General features: G+C 46.3%; 2 protein-coding genes and 1 long non-coding RNA gene across 5 annotated transcripts in view; 2 read left to right on the forward strand and 1 right to left on the reverse strand.

The window, feature by feature from the left end:
• Bltp2 (bridge-like lipid transfer protein family member 2) overlaps window positions 1–7,889 on the forward strand; it is a 32,166-nt gene extending 24,277 nt beyond the window's left edge. Inside the window, exons 28-39 of the mRNA XM_006977468.3 lie at window positions 616–798; window positions 1,287–1,408; window positions 2,113–2,268; window positions 2,352–2,473; window positions 3,078–3,258; window positions 4,667–4,753; window positions 5,096–5,206; window positions 5,331–5,466; window positions 5,558–5,688; window positions 6,161–6,262; window positions 6,534–6,668; window positions 7,090–7,889. Coding sequence (XP_006977530.1) covers window positions 616–798; window positions 1,287–1,408; window positions 2,113–2,268; window positions 2,352–2,473; window positions 3,078–3,258; window positions 4,667–4,753; window positions 5,096–5,206; window positions 5,331–5,466; window positions 5,558–5,688; window positions 6,161–6,262; window positions 6,534–6,668; window positions 7,090–7,269 — 1,646 coding nt within the window. The 3' untranslated portion in view covers window positions 7,270–7,889. The remainder of the gene's footprint in view (window positions 1–615; window positions 799–1,286; window positions 1,409–2,112; window positions 2,269–2,351; window positions 2,474–3,077; window positions 3,259–4,666; window positions 4,754–5,095; window positions 5,207–5,330; window positions 5,467–5,557; window positions 5,689–6,160; window positions 6,263–6,533; window positions 6,669–7,089) is intronic.
• A 12-nt stretch (window positions 7,890–7,901) lies between these two features.
• Window positions 7,902–12,097, reverse strand: LOC143266922 (uncharacterized). Its single transcript, XR_013041760.1, has 2 exons — window positions 11,972–12,097; window positions 7,902–11,069 (listed from the first exon to the last, which is right to left on the reverse strand). It is a non-coding gene; the product is annotated as an uncharacterized LOC143266922 (long non-coding RNA).
• On the forward strand, window positions 8,153–12,333 carry Rskr (ribosomal protein S6 kinase related). Of its 3 annotated transcripts, none has more exons than XM_006977533.4 (12): window positions 8,153–8,240; window positions 8,811–9,056; window positions 9,135–9,218; window positions 9,325–9,393; window positions 9,778–9,847; window positions 10,062–10,166; window positions 10,336–10,376; window positions 11,004–11,031; window positions 11,116–11,205; window positions 11,281–11,369; window positions 11,471–11,581; window positions 12,082–12,333. In XM_006977533.4, the coding sequence occupies exons 1-12, from the start codon at window positions 8,184–8,186 to the stop codon at window positions 12,331–12,333; spliced, it is 1,242 nt and encodes a 413-aa protein (XP_006977595.1). In that variant the 5' UTR covers window positions 8,153–8,183. The 3 variants fall into 3 exon arrangements, with proteins under 3 accessions (XP_006977595.1, XP_076399073.1, XP_042138385.1); XM_042282451.2 differs by having other exon boundaries at window positions 8,184–8,285; XM_076542958.1 differs by lacking the exons at window positions 8,811–9,056; window positions 9,135–9,218.
• Window positions 12,334–17,598: the final 5,265 nt, after the last annotated feature.

Here is a 17,598-nt window from a genome sequence, read left to right on the forward strand (position 1 = left end):
ACCTTAGAGTTGCACACCCAGCCCTATCTATCATCCATCCATCCATCCATCCATCCATTCATCCATTCATCCATCCATCCATCCATCTCTGTCTGTCTGAAACAGGGTCTCATTGTGTGGTCCTGGCTGTCCTGGAACTTACTGTGTAAACTAAGCTGGCTTGGAACTCAGAGTTCCTGCCTCTGCCTCCCAAGTGTTGGGATTAAAGGTGTGTGCTACCATGCCTGGCCCCAATTTATGGTGTTTGTTTTTTTTTTTATTTTTTTAATAACTTGTTTTTATTTTATGTGCATTGGTGTTTTGTTTGCATATATATCTGAGTAAGGGTGTCTGATCTCTTAAAACTAGAGTTACAGACAGTTGTGAGCTGCCACGTGTGTGTGTGCTGAGAATTAAATGCTGGTCCTCTGGAAGAGCAGCCAGCCAGTGCTCCCAACCTTTGAGCCACCTCTCTAGCTCCAATTTATCTATTTTTAACATCAGTGTATGTTGAAGTAGTAGTATTTTTTTGCTATTCTAGACTGAAAGCAACATTTCTAGAATTCCTTCGAATCATACAGATGGGAAGCTCTCACCATACCTTTCATAGAGAATCTCTTTTTCACTTCTTCCCAGATTGGAACCAGCCAGCTGAAGCTCAGCAAGCCCAGCAGGTCCAGCGGATCATTTCACGCTGTAATTGCCGAATGTACTATATTAGTTACAGTCATGACATCGACCCTGAGCTAGCAACTCAAATTAAGCCACCTGAGGTTCATGAGAACCAGGAAAAGGAGGATCTCTTAAAGAAGCAGGAAGGTATCTAGGCTTTAAAGACTTTCAGAGAGGACTGGGGACTTGTGAAAGTAGTTATTTCCTTAGTGGTTTTAAGACAGTAGAATTATTAAAGGGATTCCTGTGCACTGTTGCTATTAAGATTTCACTTGGCTCTGCATTTTGTAAGTTCAGTCATGAGAACAGCCTGTACTCTTAGAGGAAACTGAGACAGTGGCTATTACTTACAATTCTGAAATAAGCATATTCCTATTCCTGAGTACTTCTTACTCCCTTTCTGTTGAGCTAACTAACAGAAGCGGTTCCAGTGTTTGCTAGGCTGGGGGGTGATGGTGCCCACTTTACTCTCGGCATCTAGGAGGAAGAGGCAGTTGGATTTCCACGAGTTCCAGGCCAGCCAGGGCTACATAGTGAAACTCTGTCTCAAAAACCAAAACAAAAAATATGGGTTAGAAGAGTGAGTATTGAGGGAGAAACTTGAACCTCCTATTTAACTGCTGACAATTACCTAGGGGCTGTGGATACTTTCACTCTCATCCACCACGAATTGGAAATTTCTACCAACCCAGCTCAGTATGCTATGATTCTGGACATCGTCAACAACCTGCTGCTCCATGTAGAACCCAAGCGTAAGGTAAGCATTAACTCTACCAGAATTCAGGTTAGCCTCACCTGAACTTTGACCTTGCCCTTTACTTGGGTCACAGTAAGTAAAGTAATGCTGGGCTGGTGAGATGGCTCAGTGGATAAGGAAGAAACTAATGCCTCTTATTAGTCTGATTGGTACATCCTCTTAATCAGGCATAGCTATTAGAAATCATATAATTAGACTGGGCAGTGGTGGCACATGCTTTTTATCCCAGCACTCAGGCAGGCAGAGGCAGGCGGATCTCTGCAAGTTTGAGACCAGCCTGGTCTGGAGAATGAGTTCCAAGATAGCCAGAGCTACACAGAGAAACCATGTCTTTAAAAAAAGAAGAAGAAGAAAAAGAAGAAGAAAGAAAGAAATCATAGTTTAAGTGTCTCTAAGACTGTAGCGCTTGTTCTAGCCAGTTCTCGGTCAACCAGACATCTCTACACTTTTGCCTCCATCTGCAACTCCACATTGCAGTTCTTTTGTATTGACCCACCCCTTACTCTTGCTACTGAGCATGACCGGTAAAGGTCAGCTTTCCAGAAGAGATCCCCATTCACTTTCCTATAAGACTTAACCCATTTAACAAAGGTTAATTCCTGAGGCTAGGAGGTACCGATAGTAAAGCACGTGTGAAGCTGTGGGTTTATTCATAGCGCCACACAAAGCATAGAAGTTCACCTTTCCCTTTTCCTTTCTTTTAGGAGCATAGTGAAAAGAAGCAGCGTGTCAGGTTCCAGCTGGAGATCTCTAGCAACCCTGAGGAGCAGCGCAGTAGCATATTGCATCTGCAGGAGGCTGTGCGGCAGCATGTGGCCCAGATCCGGCACTTAGAGAAACAGATGTATTCTATCATGAAGGTATTCACCCCAGGTAGTCTGAGGACAGAGACCACCTGGGGTAGCCAGGGAGGATCTCAATTTCCTCTCTCCTGGTTCCCTAGTCTTTACAGGATGACAGCAAGAATGAGAACTTGCTTGACCTGAACCAAAAACTTCAGTTACAGCTGAACCAGGAAAAGGCCAACCTTCAGCTGGAAAGTGAAGAGCTCAACATCCTCATCAGGTACCCGGCGGTCTTCTCCACTCAGTCGAGAGATGGGCTGTCTTTCTTGCCCATGTTATGACAGTCTTTAAGTTTAGTGTGCATTCTCAAAGACTGTTATAGCAGTAGATATAGGCACATCTTCCTATAAGCCTTGCTGAGGTTGGCCAGAGAGGTGAGTGCAAACAGGAAAGCCTCTCCTTTGGGTTCTCACTGGAGTGCTTCCTGGGAACCGCCCTGCTGCAAAATTAGGTAGTTGAGAAATACCACTTTTGTGGCCTTAGCAATGTGTATCTGAACTGAAAATACAGTAAAACTGATTAATAAAGAACAAAATTGAAAGCTAGGCAGTGGTAGCGCACACCTATACTTCCATCACTTTTGAGGCAGAGGCAGGCAGAGCTCTGAGTTCAAGGCCAGCCTGGTCTACGGAACAAGTTCCAGGACAGCCAGGGCTAGGCAGAGAAACCTTGTCTCAAAACAACAACAAAAAAGAACAATGGGGAAAAAAATGAGGCATTAGCTAATCCCGAGGTTGGTCTCTGGGCTTCGAGCCTGCAGCATTACGGGGCACTCCTGCCTGTGGTCTTTCCCTTACTCGCTTGCCTTGCCTGTTCATGCATAGATGTTTTAAGGATTTCCAACTGCAGCGGGCCAACAAAATGGAGCTACGAAAGCAACAGGAAGATGTGAGTGTGGTCCGTCGCACTGAGTTTTATTTTGCTCAGGCACGTTGGCGCCTGACGGAGGAAGACGGACAGCTGGGAATCGCTGAGCTGGAGCTACAGAGGTTCCTCTACAGCAAGGTATTGGGGTGCACATACAGCATCAGCCCAGTTCGAGGCCTTAACCTATCCCAGGAATTCAATTTATGGAGAGAAAAAAGGGCTAATTGTATGATTATTAATGATGGTCATAATTAGAGATACATTGGCCTATAGTAAATAATATAGGTATATAGCTAATCAGCCCAGGTGGTGGTGGTACACACCTTTAATCCCAGCACTCATAAGGCAGAGACAGGCGGATCTCCTGGCCAGCCTGGTCTACAGATCAAGTTCCAGGACAGCCAAAGCTACACAGAGAAACCTGTCTGAAAAAACCCAAATAAAAAAAAGAAAGGAAAGATAATTATTCCTATTTTAAGGCCCAGAGTAAAGTAATTTTCCAAGTCAAGTTGTAATAGTAACATTCTAATACTGACAGTTAGCATTTCTGCAACTACCCTACAAGGAAAAAAAAATATTACAAGGGACATTTGAAAATAAATGAGAAATTTAATTGTTACAATAACTAGGAAGTATTAACATTTAGTGGTTTAGCTAGTATTACTCATGACAAACACTAGATTAGAGGGTTTGTAGATTGTATATGAGATTGAAAGAAATTGATAGGGTGTGATGGTGCATACATACATGTTGTTCAAATCTTACAGATCTTATCTGGCTCTGGATTTTCACCCAGATATCAGGGTGAAAGCTGAAAGATCAGAGTTTCAGAGCAGCCAGCCACTAGTTCTTACCTCTGTGAAATCCTTAGCCTAAAGAGAGTGAGTTCCTCTTTCCTCCTTTTTTTTTTTCCCCCAGAGCTGAGGACCAAGCACTCTACCACTGAGCTAAATCCCCAACCCCAATTTTTTTGGTTTTTCGAGACAGGGTTTCCCTGTGTAGCTTTGTGCCTTTCCTGGAATTCACTCTGTAGACCAGGCTGGCCTTGAACTCACAGAGATCTGCCTGCCTCTGCCTCCCGAGTGCTGGGATTAAAGGCGTGCGCCACCATTGCCTGGCTCCTCACTCCTTATATACCTTTCTCTGCCCTGACATATTACTTCCTGGGACTAAAAGCATGTGTGCTTCCCAAGCAAAGGCATGACATCTCGTGTGCTGGGATTAAAGGTGTGTGCCACCACTGCCTGACCTGTATGTCTAATCTAGTGGCTGGCTCTGTTCTCTGATCCTCAGTCAGGCAAGTTTGTTAGGGTACACAGTATATCACCACACATATAATCACATCAGTCTAGATGTGTAGGTAATGAGGCTTAGGAGCTCAAAGCCAGCCACAGGTACAATTTGAGGCTATCCTGGGCTTTATGAGATCCTGACTTAAAGAAGAAAGAGAAAAATGAAATCAGAGGGTTAGATTAGCATATATAGTAATTCTCTACCAAGTTCCTAAGGAAGGCTTAAAATGAACAGGACAAAATCTGTCTTACAGGTGAATAAGTCTGATGACACTGCAGAACATCTCCTGGAGTTGGGCTGGTTCACTATGAACAACCTTCTCCCCAATGCTATCTATAAGGCAAGTCTTACCCTTTTTTTTTTTTTTTTATGGTGATGGGATTTAGGCAGGGCCTTGTTCATTCTAGTCAAGAACTCTATTAATCGACATCCCCACATCTACATGGCAAGTCTTATAGTCTTATTTTGCCATTCCTAGCCCATTTATATATGCTTTAGAGCAAAGGGCATTTGTGATGGTCTTTTCATATCAACTCATAGGAAACAATGTGATCTGAAATGGTATAGCTTGCCCACTTAGCAAGATCATTGGCTTCAGTCCTTCTGTAGAAGGTTTGTGGATTGATTTTTAAGTTGACTTTTGGAGAGGACATTTAATGGAGTTGTTCACTCTGTGCTGTAGGTGGTTCTGCGGCCCCAGAGTTCCTGCCAATCGGGGAGACAGCTGGCCCTCCGCCTTTTTAGCAAAGTCCGGCCGCCTGTTGGGGGTATCTCTGTTAAGGAACACTTTGAGGTTTGTAAACAAACAGTACTTTGGGAACCAAGGGCCAAAGGGCAGTTTAAAACTAAAAACTGTTAGTAATAAAAGACAAGGATAGTACCTGAGCCTAACTGCTTCTTCCCCTCTTTCCCTGCAGGTGAATGTGGTGCCTCTCACCATCCAGCTCTCCCACCAGTTCTTCCATAGAATGATGGGCTTTTTCTTTCCGGGTCGAAATGTGGAAGATGATGAAGTGGGTGATGAAGAGGATAAGTCCAAACTGGTGACAACTGGTAAGAATTGTTATTCTGGAATGCCAGAATAGAGTAGCAGCCCAAAGCCACTCGAGGAAAAGGATGACTGTTGATGTTTGCTTTTTCTTAGGAATACCAGTAGTGAAGCCTCGGCAGCTGATAGCAACAGATGACTCGGTTCCACTAGGCCCTGGGAAGGGTGTAGCACAGGGTTTGACCCGGAGTTCTGGGGTCAGAAGATCATTTCGCAAATTACCTGAGGTATGGCACAAGTCCCTAAAGATTGAAAAATCAGAGAAAATGAATGTTACAGTAGTACACTCTGTAATCTTAACAATTGGGGACAGGAGTTGGAAGATCATGAGTTCAAGGGCAGCCTGGACCTAATGAGATCCCGCCTCAAAAAAAAGCAAAAGAAACCCTCAAAAACTAAAATAAAAACATTTTAGTATGTATAAAAGTTTTTTTTAGCCAGGCAGTGGTGGCACACACCTTTAATCCCAGCACTCAGGAGGCAGAGGCAGGTGGGTCTCTGTGAGTTCGAGGCCAGCTTGGTCTACAGAGCGAGTTCTGGGGCAGCCAGAACTGTTATTAATCATTTCTGTTGGACATGGCCAGGTGTAGAAACCGCTTTTCTTTGAGTCCATTCCAGGATTGAGAGGATGGAGTAATAGTTAGGATATTTGGTTTCTTCTGGTTTTAGAGGCTTATATTCCTTTCTTGTCTTTCCTAGCACCCAGTTGATGACATTGACAAGATGAAAGAGCGAGCTGCCATGAACAACTCCTTCATATACATAAAAATCCCACAAGTTCCACTGTGTGTCAGTTACAAGGTGTGTCCCATCCCAGCAGTTTCTAGGACAGTAGACAGAAGGGAACCAAGATTATAGAGGGTGACAGCCAGGCTTCCTGTGAGAATGGGTTGTGGGTGACAAACCTGCTGTTCCTTCTGCTTCCTGCAGGGGTCAGCACCACTACCAGAATGAGGGCGGGAAATCCAGTCTGTATCTGTAGGTTGCTAGCATAGGAATTATACTCCGAGTACTGGCTTAGATTCAAAATGGCAGCTGATGTAATTTTTCCCTCCTCCTCTTCCTCTTGCAGGGCGAGAAGAACAGTGTGGACTGGGGTGACCTTAACTTGGTGCTACCCTGTCTGGAGTACCACAACAACACGTGGACATGGCTGGACTTTGCCATGGCTGTCAAAAGGGACAGCCGGAAAGCTTTGGTTGCCCAGGTATCTCGCCAGGGCTTGTGGCTGTTTCGCTAGCAGGGACTGGAAGCAGATGGGAGCTTTTTGTTCTACACTACATTAAAAGATAGCCACGAAGAGGCAGATAATAAAATGACTGGTTTTGTCCTTGTTTGGTCCTTGACGTTGCAACAGTATGATCAAATAACTTTTATTTCATGTTAACAATCATTAATTTGAGGGAACTAGGGGCTGCTACAACCTCAGGTTTATGATGGATTCTGATTAGATTGTAAGCTTCTGAAAGCAGAGACCATTATTTATACGCTTTATTATTTACATACTTTGACCTGCCCCATTGTGCTTTGCATGTAAGTTTAATAAATTGTTGAACTGGTTCAGTTTGAATTGTTCGGCCCGCTCCACTAATCTTTTTGCCTTTCCTTTACTCCTCTCCACTTGCCAGGTAATCAAAGAAAAGCTAAGGTTGAAACCTGCAACAGGGTCTGAGGTCCGGGGGAAGCTAGAAACAAAGTCGGACTTGAACATGCAACAGCAGGAAGAGGAGAAAGCGCGGCTCCTTATCGGTTTAAGTATGGGTGACAAGAACCCTGGCAAGAAGTCCATCTTCGGCAGGCGCAAGTGACCTGGAGAGCCAAGGAACTGCAGTGTAGAATCTGACTCCGAATCATGATCCAGGGACTTGAGGGCGGGCAGAGCTTCCCTTCATCCCACAGGATTTGTGGGCTTTGGGGCTTATAGGGAACGAAGACACTGTTCCGCAGCTGGCCTGTCCCTGCAGGGCATGGTGGACAAAAGTGCTAAATTCCCTCATGCTTACTGGGCCCAGGGCCAGAAAGGCCAGAGAACCAGAAGGCCTGTGGAGTGTGTCCAAGCCTAGTGTCCTGCTCTTGGGGGCAACAGAAAGGGTGGGGATAGTTTTGATCAAGTATGATAAATTTTTATAAATAGACATATATATATAATACATATATATATATATTTCTAAGTGTAATTGCTCTCCCTTTGTGCCAGTAAGCTGAGGGGAGGGGTCTGATCCTCTGTGCCTCACTCCACTGCCTTGATGTATGAAAGGTGTTAGTGTTGGGGGGTGGCCCAGCTTCCCAATCTGTGTGCTCACTTGGGAGGATGGCATTAGGAGCCAGGGCTGGCCATGGGTACCTTCCTTTCCTTTCCCCCTCGGGTGTGCCCTGGAGAATGGAGGAAAAAACAAGATGATTTAAAGAAAAAATATTTTAAATTTGATGCTGGCTTTTATTCTTTTTTTCACTTGTATTGAGTAAAAATGTTCAAGTTGTCTGTGTCCTTCCCTCCTCACTAACCCACCCATCCCTCGACTGCCACGGTAATGACTGGCCTTTCTCCTCCCCTGGAGTCATGGTAGCTCCTTCCCAGCCCGGGTGTGATGCTGACCTGAAGCTGATGGGTCTGTGTACACTGGGAGAGGCGGGGCTCCTGGGTAACGCAGCACAGAGATAGGAATTGCTTATGTAACCGGGACAGCAGATTGACTGGGAGGAGAGCAGGCAGAGGCTGGGGATGGGAGCAGTCAGCTGTCGGCAGGGGCAACACACCCGGGGGTCTGCTCCTCAAAAGGTACGGGACGGGGCTCTGGCTGCCTGGGCATGGGAAGTGATGGAGGTAAGGGCCTGAAGCCAGAGAGTGCCTAGTTAGGAGCCTGTCAGTGACAGCCAATGGGGTGTGGGCATAGAGGCTATACTGTGGGCAGCCCCACTCAGGCACAGGTTGTATTCCTGGTTTGTCATGGAGAGAACATACATGTTACTGTCATCTATATTTTGAGTTATATTGAGGAAATCTAGGTCACATCACAAGGCCTAGGAATTTTCCTTCCTTCTAGAGCAGTGGTTTTCAACTTGTGGGTCCATGACCCCTCTGGGGTGGACTGGCCCTTTCACTGGGGTCACATCAGATATTTACATTACAATCTACAACAGTAGCAAAAGTACAGGTATTATATAGCAACAAAAGATAATTTTATGGTTGGGGGGTCACCACAACATGAGGAACTGGAATAAAGGGTTGCAGCATTAGGATGAGAACCACTGCTTTAGAGGTTAAGACTTGAGGGGAAGGAGTACCTGGTAAAATGGGTAGAACCTGCAGTGCCTTGTGAGCAGGCTTAGAACGCTCCCTTCTCAGCAGGGTGGCAACATCCAGGGTCCTTGGGCCCGAGGCTGGAAGAGCCTCTGGTGTGGTATGGGGACCATCAGGTCAGGTCTGGAAGAACTATGGGAGCTACAGAGGCATCAGTGCCTGCACCAGGAGCCCCTCCAGCCAGCCCCAGTGCTGGTAGAGAAGCCGTTGTCTGAGTGGCCAGTGCCTCAGTTCATCAACCTCTTTCTACCAGAGTTTCCCATGAGGCCTGTTAGGGGGCAGCAGGAGCTAAAGGTAGGTCATTGGAGTCCCTGGGAAGTCTTTGGGAGGAATCTAGAAACAACCAGTCTCAGGTACCCTCTTCCATTTTAGATTTTAGGCCTTGTGGCTAAAGGCTCTTTTGGAACCGTCCTGAAAGTGCTAGATTGTGCCCAAAAAGCTGTATTTGCAGTGAAGGTAGGAGTCTAGGTATTCCACTCTTGCAGTAGTTACTGTTTACAACCTTCATTTCAGAGGTCAGGAGCAGCATTGTTTTCCATGAGTTCTGCCTCTCCGTTTGTAGGTGGTACCCAAAGTCAAAGTCCTACAGCGGGATACCCTGAGGCAGTGCAAAGAGGAGGTCAGCATCCAGGTGCGCACAATTCTGAAAGCATGGCTGGAAGAGTGAAATTGCTGGTGGAGAAAGCCCCTCCCTTTGTCCAACCTACCTGCTTTGCTTGGCTCTACCTTCCCCATATGTTTCCACCGTGGTGCAATGTAGCCCCAGAAGAAATCCTGAGGAAAGTATTATTAGCTGTAGACACAGTCCAGGTCCTGCCAGGGAACTCTCCAACATACCTTGGCACGTGCCATGGCAGTGTGCTGGCTCCAGGGTTCCCAGGGAGGTGGTCCCAAATGAGCTCTGAGTCAGGGGAGGCAACAGTTGATTTCTACACAAGGCAGCACCTGATTCCTTGGCTGTCTTTATCACCAATAAGCCTGTTCTTTACTAACTTGCTCTTGTCTTTGTCTCTAGCGACAGATCAACCATCCTTTTGTACACAGCCTGGGAGACAGCTGGCAGGGGAGGCGACACCTCTTCATTAGTGAGTGGACTGGGCTTTGTCCCCATCCACAAAGGCCCCCAGACCATTCTCCCAACCTGGTGCTATTCTGCCTTGGCTTGGTTCCACTCCTCACAGCATTTCTGTATCCCAAAAGTCGAGGGGAAAGGCTGGGGGGTTAGTTTGGGCAGGAGGTCTATAGAGAGCGCAGGCCTTATAGGCCACAGATACTGCCTAGACTTCTGGTGCTTTGCAGTGTGCAGCTACTGCAGCATGGATCTCTACTCCCTGTGGTCTGCTGTTGGAGGTTTTCCAGAGACTTCTATCCGTCTCTTTGCAGCTGAACTGGTCCTTGTGCTGTGTAAGTGAAAGAGCGGTAGAGGAAACGGGAAGGGGAGAACTAAGTTGGTGGGGAAGAGAAAATAGAATTGATCCTGCATTCTGAAAGTCGGGTAGAGATGGGGTAGAAGCTACAGAAACTGGAATAGACAAGAGACCTTACACACACCCATGCTCACTGTTCTCCACAGGCTATCTCCATGACATGGGTATCATCCATCGAGATGTAAAGGTAGAGTTGTCTTTTTTCTTAGTCTGAGGAAGAACCTCAATAAGAAGTTCCAACAGGTCTGAGAAGGCAGTGAGAAGCAGAGACAGTTTATCTGGGTTCCTATGGATGCGAAGGGTTTAGGTATGGGTCCTCCAAGTAGAGGCTGGAATGCTGAGTAGACAGACTGCCTTCTCCAGCTAACAGCTTTACATGAGAGAGAGCCAGGGGTGGTCATTCCTGCCTATTATATACTCCAGCACTACTGGGGGGGGGGAGGGCGGCAGGAGTGCTACAAGTGTTGAGGGAGGCTAGCCTGGTATATATACACCAAATTCCCAGCTAGCCCAGGCTACATAATGAGACCCTGTGTCAAAAAAATAACAATGGAGGTGGGGCTAGGGAGATGGCTCAGCGGTCAAGAGCACTGGCTGCTCTTCCAGAGGATCCGGTTTCAATTCCCTGCACCCACATGGCAGCTCATAGCTGTCTGTAACTCCCAATTCTAGAGGATCTGGCACCCTCACACAGACATACATGAAAAACACCAATGCACATTAAAAAAAAAAAAAAGCAAATAAAAAACGATGGAAAAACCAAATCAGAGTCAATGGAAATAGTAAGATAATGTCCTCTCGCCCATGATTTCAGATGGAGAACATCCTTCTGGATGAGCGAGGTATGTCTTCTTTTCCAGCCTCAGGATGAGTGGTGCCTCTGCAGAAAAAGACACAGGTGGAAACACTGTCTCCTTATCCCACAGGCCACCTGAGACTGACGGACTTCGGTCTGTCTCGCCGTCTGTCCCCGGGATCTCGAGCCTACACTATCTGTGGCACTCTTCAATACATGGGTGAGGGAGAGGCGGGAGCCGGTGGGGAGGGTGACGCAGAGAAGTGGTGACGGACGAGTGCCTTTCTTACCACAGCCCCAGAGGTCCTGCGTGGGGGGCCTTACAACCACACTGCTGACTGGTGGTCCCTGGGAGTGTTGCTTTTCTCTCTGGCAACTGGTAAGGTGAGAGAATGGTATTGGCACTGCTGAGCAGGGAAGAGAGCTTTGCTTTGTGGGGGAAGACCTTAGACAGCCTCCTCCCCACCCCTACCTCTTTAACTCAGTTCCCAGTGGCTGCAGAAAGAGATCATGTGAGCATGTTGGCAAGTGTGACCCACTGTGAATCTGAGATGCCAGCCTCTATGACTCAGGAGCTCGCACTCCTGCTCCATGAGGTAAGGGGACTACTGCTTTCCTTTTTGACTCCCAAGCTAGTCACCATTTTCATCCAAGTGGTATTTCCCAGCAGTTCACCTCCCTCCCTCCCTCCCTTCTCTCTCTCTCTGCCCCCCTTCTCCCCCTCCCCCTCTCCCCTTCCCCTCTCTGATGCGGTCTGATGAGGATGGAGATGCTCCAACTACCCATTTCCCCTGTAACTGGTACTGCAGATCTCACTCACACAGGTGGATTCCTGCCACCCTAAATCTTTTCGTCCCCCAGAATAGACGGGTCCTTTTGAAGAGCCTGGGCCAGGGCTACCTTATCACCTGCAAATCCAGGTCCCCCTCCTTTATCCTCACCAGTCCTCCCACTCTCGCTAATCACCATGTTCTTCTTTCACAAACCTTCTGTGCTTTAGGATTCTCCTGCCTTCCACAGCTGCACCAACTGTTTACTGCCTTCCGTCCTCTGGTTAGCCTCTGTCTTATCCCAGTCTCATTCTGTTTTCCTTCAGCTCCTGTGCCAGAGCCCTCTGCACCGTCTCCGTCATCTGCATCACTTCCAGGTCCACCCTTTCTTTCGGGGTGTGGCCTTTGACCCTGAGCTCCTAAGGAAGCAGCCAGTGAGCCTTGTCGTGGAGACACGAGATAGCAGCAGTCCGCTGGAGTCCATGCCCTTCGAGGACTTTGACTGTGATCTGGAGTCCTTGGCCCACTCCGTCTCTGCTGATTCTCTACTGCAGATGGGGGCCCAGCTGGAAACCTGAGGATTTCTACTGCCAGCTCAGCATGACCACCGTGATGATCCAGCTTTTTCTTCGTCGTCCTTACTATCCGGGTGTAGGTATTGGACCAGAGTTTAAATGGTTGACATTCTGGAACTGATGGCCAAAACTGCCCCTGATGCTTTCCCGTCACACGACCCACCCCTCCCTTGCAGGCCAAGGCGGTGACCTTTATTTCATTTCTGCAGTACTTTTCACCTAAGCTGCCAAACAAAGGCTTCTTAAAACTTTATCTTATCCATGTTTTCTACCATACTTCCTGTCTTGGGCGATAATGACACTTTGTGGGATCCCGAAGTGCTATTTATATGTTTAACAAGCTAGTCAGAGCAATAGGAATGTTTTTTAAAGATTGCAAAAGCTGGTATTTCAACACCTGAATAAATAAGCAGTTAAAAAATATGACCTGCCAGGTGGTAGTGGCCCTGCGCCTTTAATCCGAGCACTTGGAAGGCAGAGGCAAGTGGACTTCTGAGTTTGAGGTTATCCTAGTCTACAGAGTGAGTTCCAGGACAGCCAGGGCAGTTACACAGAGAAACTCTGTCTCAAAAAACAGCCCCCCCCCGCCCCCCCGCCCCTAGGAGTTGGAGAGAAGGCTCATTGCTCTTGCAGAGGACTCAGTTGTTTTTAACCCCTCACAAGTGCCTATAAATCCAGCTCCAGGGGATCCCACACTTCTGGCTTCCTCAGATGTGAATACCCACATACACATGCATACCCACACAGACACATGCAAATAATTTAAAATAATTTTATAAATGCCAGGCATGATAGCACATGCCATTAATTCCAGCAAGTCAGGTGGATCACTGTGACTTTTGCCTGGTCTACATAGTGAGTTCCGGGACAGCCAGGGCTACATACTGAAACCCTGTCTCAAATAAAAAACAAATGCAAAATGGCCCAGCCGGTAAGGGGCCTGCCCTGAAGCCTGAGGATATGAGTTTGATCCCCAAGACTCACACAGGAGAAGGAGAGACTGACTCCCACAACATGTATGCCACCCCCCCCAAACAACTAACTAAATAAATGTAATTAAGAAAATGTAATCTAGAATCTTGAAGCTATTCTTCAATAAATATTGTTTATTTATTTTAATTGGTTTTTCAAGACAGGTTTTCTCCATGTAACTGCCCTGGCTGTCCTGGAACTCACTCTGTAGACCAGGTTGGCCTCAAACTTAAAGAGATCTGCCTGCATCTCTGTGAGTTCGAGGTCAGTCTGGTCTACAGAGCAAGTTCCAGGACAGGCTCCAAACCTACACAGAGAAACCCTGTCTTGAAACACCAAAGAAAAAAAAAAAAAAGATCCACCTGCCTCTCTCTGCCTCCCAAATTCTAGGATTAAAGGGGTGCGCCACCACTGCCTGGCAATAAATATGATTTTTAAAAATGAGAAAGTGAATCTAATAATTGCTGAATGTGAGGAAGAAAAAAGATTTCACTATGGATGGATTCTGTCTTCTCTAGAATAACATGAGAGCCTCCTAAAAAGACACAAGGATTATTAAACTGATCAGACAGCCTAAGATTCAGAGTTGTTTTTTCCCCCCACTTTTGACCTGGACCAGCAGAGGACCAGGGATTCAGAAAATAAAGAAGCAAAGTTTGGGATCAGGTCTTACACAATCTGTGTCTTAAGCCACACTTATTAAGGACAGCATCTTATATACGGACAGAGTCAGCAGAAAAGGATCTCACAGTAAAACCAAGTCAGCAGGAAGCTAATCAGGCAATGTTGCACAAAGGGAACACCAGTGCATCGCAGCAGCCGTGGGACTGATAACAGTAGCCGTTTAGGGGGAAGAGTTGACTCTCAGGACACAAAGCAACAGCTCCTCCGAGGCCCTGACCCCACTATTGCCTCTGCTAAGCATTTTCCTGGTTTTTTTTTTTTTTTTTTTTTTTTTTTTTTTTTTTTTTTTTTTTTTTTTTTTTTGGTTTTTCGAGACAGGGTTTCTCTGTGTAGCTTTGCGCCTTTCCTGGAACTCGCTTTGGAGACCAGGCTGGCCTCGAACTCACAGAGATCCGCCTGCCTCTGCCTCCCGAGTGCTGGGATTAAAGGCGTGCGCCACCACCGCCCGGCGCATTTTCCTGGTTTTGAACTACGTCCCTCTTCCACACATCAGGCCTCAAGGAAGCCTTGGGTCGGCTTGGCTCCCAACACTTTTAGTTTTAAGATTCGGGGATTTGTTGCTGTTTTGTGGTCCTAGGGATCAAACCTAGGGATTTATGTATGCTAGGCGAGTATCTATGAAGTTACATCCCCAGTGTTCATTCATTCAGGTTTCCTCCTCTCCTAGACAAGGTCTCTTCAAGTTGCCAAAACTAGCGCCTTGAACTTGTGATCTTCCTGCCCTAATCTTCCAAATGGCTGAGATTATAGACCTGCACTACTAGACCTATGCTAAGATTGGGTTTTGATGAACAAATGAAAGCATTGAGAGCTACGGCATTAATTTTAGGATTTAAAGTTACATATGTATCTCAAGAACATTTTCCTGTTATAAGGAAAATCATCTAAACCTTTTATGAACATTTCTGGCCTTTGACTTCATTTTCTTCAACTTATAAAGTTCCATTTTTGTTCTGTTTTTTTGTTTGTTTGTGGTTTTTTTTTTTTTTTTTTTTGGAGACAAGGTTTCTCTTTGTAGCCTTGGCTGTCCTGGAAATCACTCTGTAGACCAGGCTGGCCTCAAACTCTCAGAGATCCACCTGCCTTGGCCTCCTGAGTACTGGGATTAAAGGTATGTGCCACCACTGCCTGGCTTGTTCTGATTTTTTAAATTTAGGCTTTAGATTTTTATGTGTATGAGTATTTTCCTGCATGTATGTATGTGTACTTTCCAGCCCCTGTGTTATTATGTTTAGGTAAAAATGTGCTTTAATCTAGACTATTATTTTTCAGTTTGTCTGATTTGTCTGATCTCTCTTCAGGCCAAAAAAAATCTGAAGAGTATCATATATACTCTTAGTATTCTCTCTGGATTAGGCCAGGATTTCTATTTTATTTGCCTCGGTAGAATTTTTTTTTTTTCTGGTTTGTGCTTTGGCAATCCATCTGAATCTCTATGTATTTGATTGGTGCTCTGATTGTATGCTATGGGGCTGGAAAGATGGCTCAGTGGTTAGGAGCACTTGCTCTCGCAGAGGACCTGGGTTTGGTCCCAGCACTCATATGGTGGTTCACAACCATACATAACTCCAGTTCCAGGGGATCTGATGCTTTCTTCTGACCTCTGTTGGCACCAGACACACAAATGCACATCCACATATTCAGATAAGACACTCATACATATAAAATAAATAAATAAAGTGCTAAGGGTGTTACTGGGGTGTTATAGGAATTTAGCAGAATCACTGTGTCTGGGGTAGATATTAGAATGAACAACTGTTTTTCAGAAGTACTTTGACCTTGAAGACTCCTTGTGGAAAACAGTGATTGTTTCCCATGGTCTGTAGAATTGTTTTGCTGAAGAGGATTTGCAGCCAGTCCGTGACTTTGGTCACAAGACACCTGGGGCTCTTGTGTATTGCACAGGATGCATAAGAAGACTGGAGCCACTGAGGCATGTGATGCTCTCCTTCAGTAAGACATGTAAATTGGCTGGCGGTGGTGGCGCACGCCTTTAATCCCAGCACTCGGGAGGCAGAGCCAGGCAGATCTCGGTGAGGCCAGCCTGGGCTACCAAGTGAGTTCCAGGAAAGGCGCAAAGCTACACAGAGAAACCCTGTTTCGAAAAACCAAAAAAAAAAAAAAAAGTATTTATTTGTGGGGGCTGAAGAGATAGCTCAGAGGTTAAAGATACTGGCTACTCTTCCAGAGGACTGGGGTTCAGTTCCCAGCACCCACATGGCAGCTCACAACTGTCTGCAACTCCAAGATCTGACACCCTCACACAGTCACACATACAGGCAAAACACTAATGCACATAAAATAAAAATAAAAAAATTATTAAAAAATACCACCACCGCCAGGCTAAGCCCAGTTTATTTGATGCTGATAAAACCCAGGGCTTCATGCATGCTAGGCAAACATTCTACCAACTGAGTAACATCCTCCGCCCTTTGTGATGTTTTGTTTTGTTTTTTTTTCCAAAGGCAGAGGTAAACTGGGCGTAATGAAGCCAGGAGGTGGTGGTGCACACCCTTAATACCTTTAATCCCAGCATTTAGGAGACAGAAGTGGGTGGATCTCTGAGTTTGACACCAGCCTGGTACACATAGTGAGTACCAGGACAGCCAGAGCTACACAGAGGAACTCTGTCTTGAAAAATCAAACAAACAAACTCACTGGGCATGATGATTCACACCTGAATCCTGGCACCCAGGCAGGGCAGCAGGCAGAAGGATCATGGTTTAAGGCTAGCCTGAGCTACGGTGGGCAAGGCTGTTTCAGAAAAACTCAACAAAGGCCAGACAGACTAAATTAGCATAAGTAAAGGCTCTTGGTGGCCCCACCTGATGATCTGAGTTTGGTCCCTGGAACCTGTATAAACTGGTGACAGGACCACTCCAAGGAAGGTTTTGTTTTGTCTGGGCTTCTCTGTGTAGCTCTGGCTGCCCTGGAACTTGCTTTGTAGACCAGGCTGGCCTCAAACTCAAAGGTCCACCTGCCTCTGCCTCCTGAGCACTGGGATTCAAGGTGTGCACCACCACCGCCCGGAAAAAAGGGAAGATTTTTTTATTGCAGATATGAGAGATACACCAGAGGCATCTGGAAGAGTCCAGAGCAGAAAAAGAAAGTAGTAGAAATGAATATGGCCAGCAGACTGGACCTGGCCAGGAGAGAAGCAGAGAGGGAGGGAGGGAGGATGGAGGAAGACGAGAGAGAGAGAGAGAGAGAGAGAGAGAGAGAGAGAGAGAGAGAGAGAGAGAGAGAGAGAGAGAGAGAATAAAGAGTGAGCATAGCTGAAATAGCAGGTTATAAAGCAAATGAGTAGCTGGAAGTCCATGAACTGGAAAAGTTCAGGGTGGAGGTGATACAAGCTGAGAAGGGTCAGGATGCCAGCAGAGACTCTGAAATATGTGACACTGAGGGCGCCTGGAGGCCAGCATGTGCTCGGTATGCTAATAAGGCATCAGATACCATTTGTCCCTTCTACCAGAGATAAGGAAAAAGGCTCCTTTCGGTAGAGGGGAACTGGCTTCACAGGTTCCTGAGGAATGCTGGCTTTTGTCTAACTGCCAGAATTTGGGGGAGTGGAGTTTCCTTTGAACCTGACACATGGTGAAGGAGAGAATCAGG

The sequence above is a fragment of the Peromyscus maniculatus genome, chromosome 8, assembly GCF_049852395.1.
Source record: "Peromyscus maniculatus bairdii isolate BWxNUB_F1_BW_parent chromosome 8, HU_Pman_BW_mat_3.1, whole genome shotgun sequence".
Taxonomy (NCBI): domain Eukaryota; kingdom Metazoa; phylum Chordata; class Mammalia; order Rodentia; family Cricetidae; genus Peromyscus; species Peromyscus maniculatus.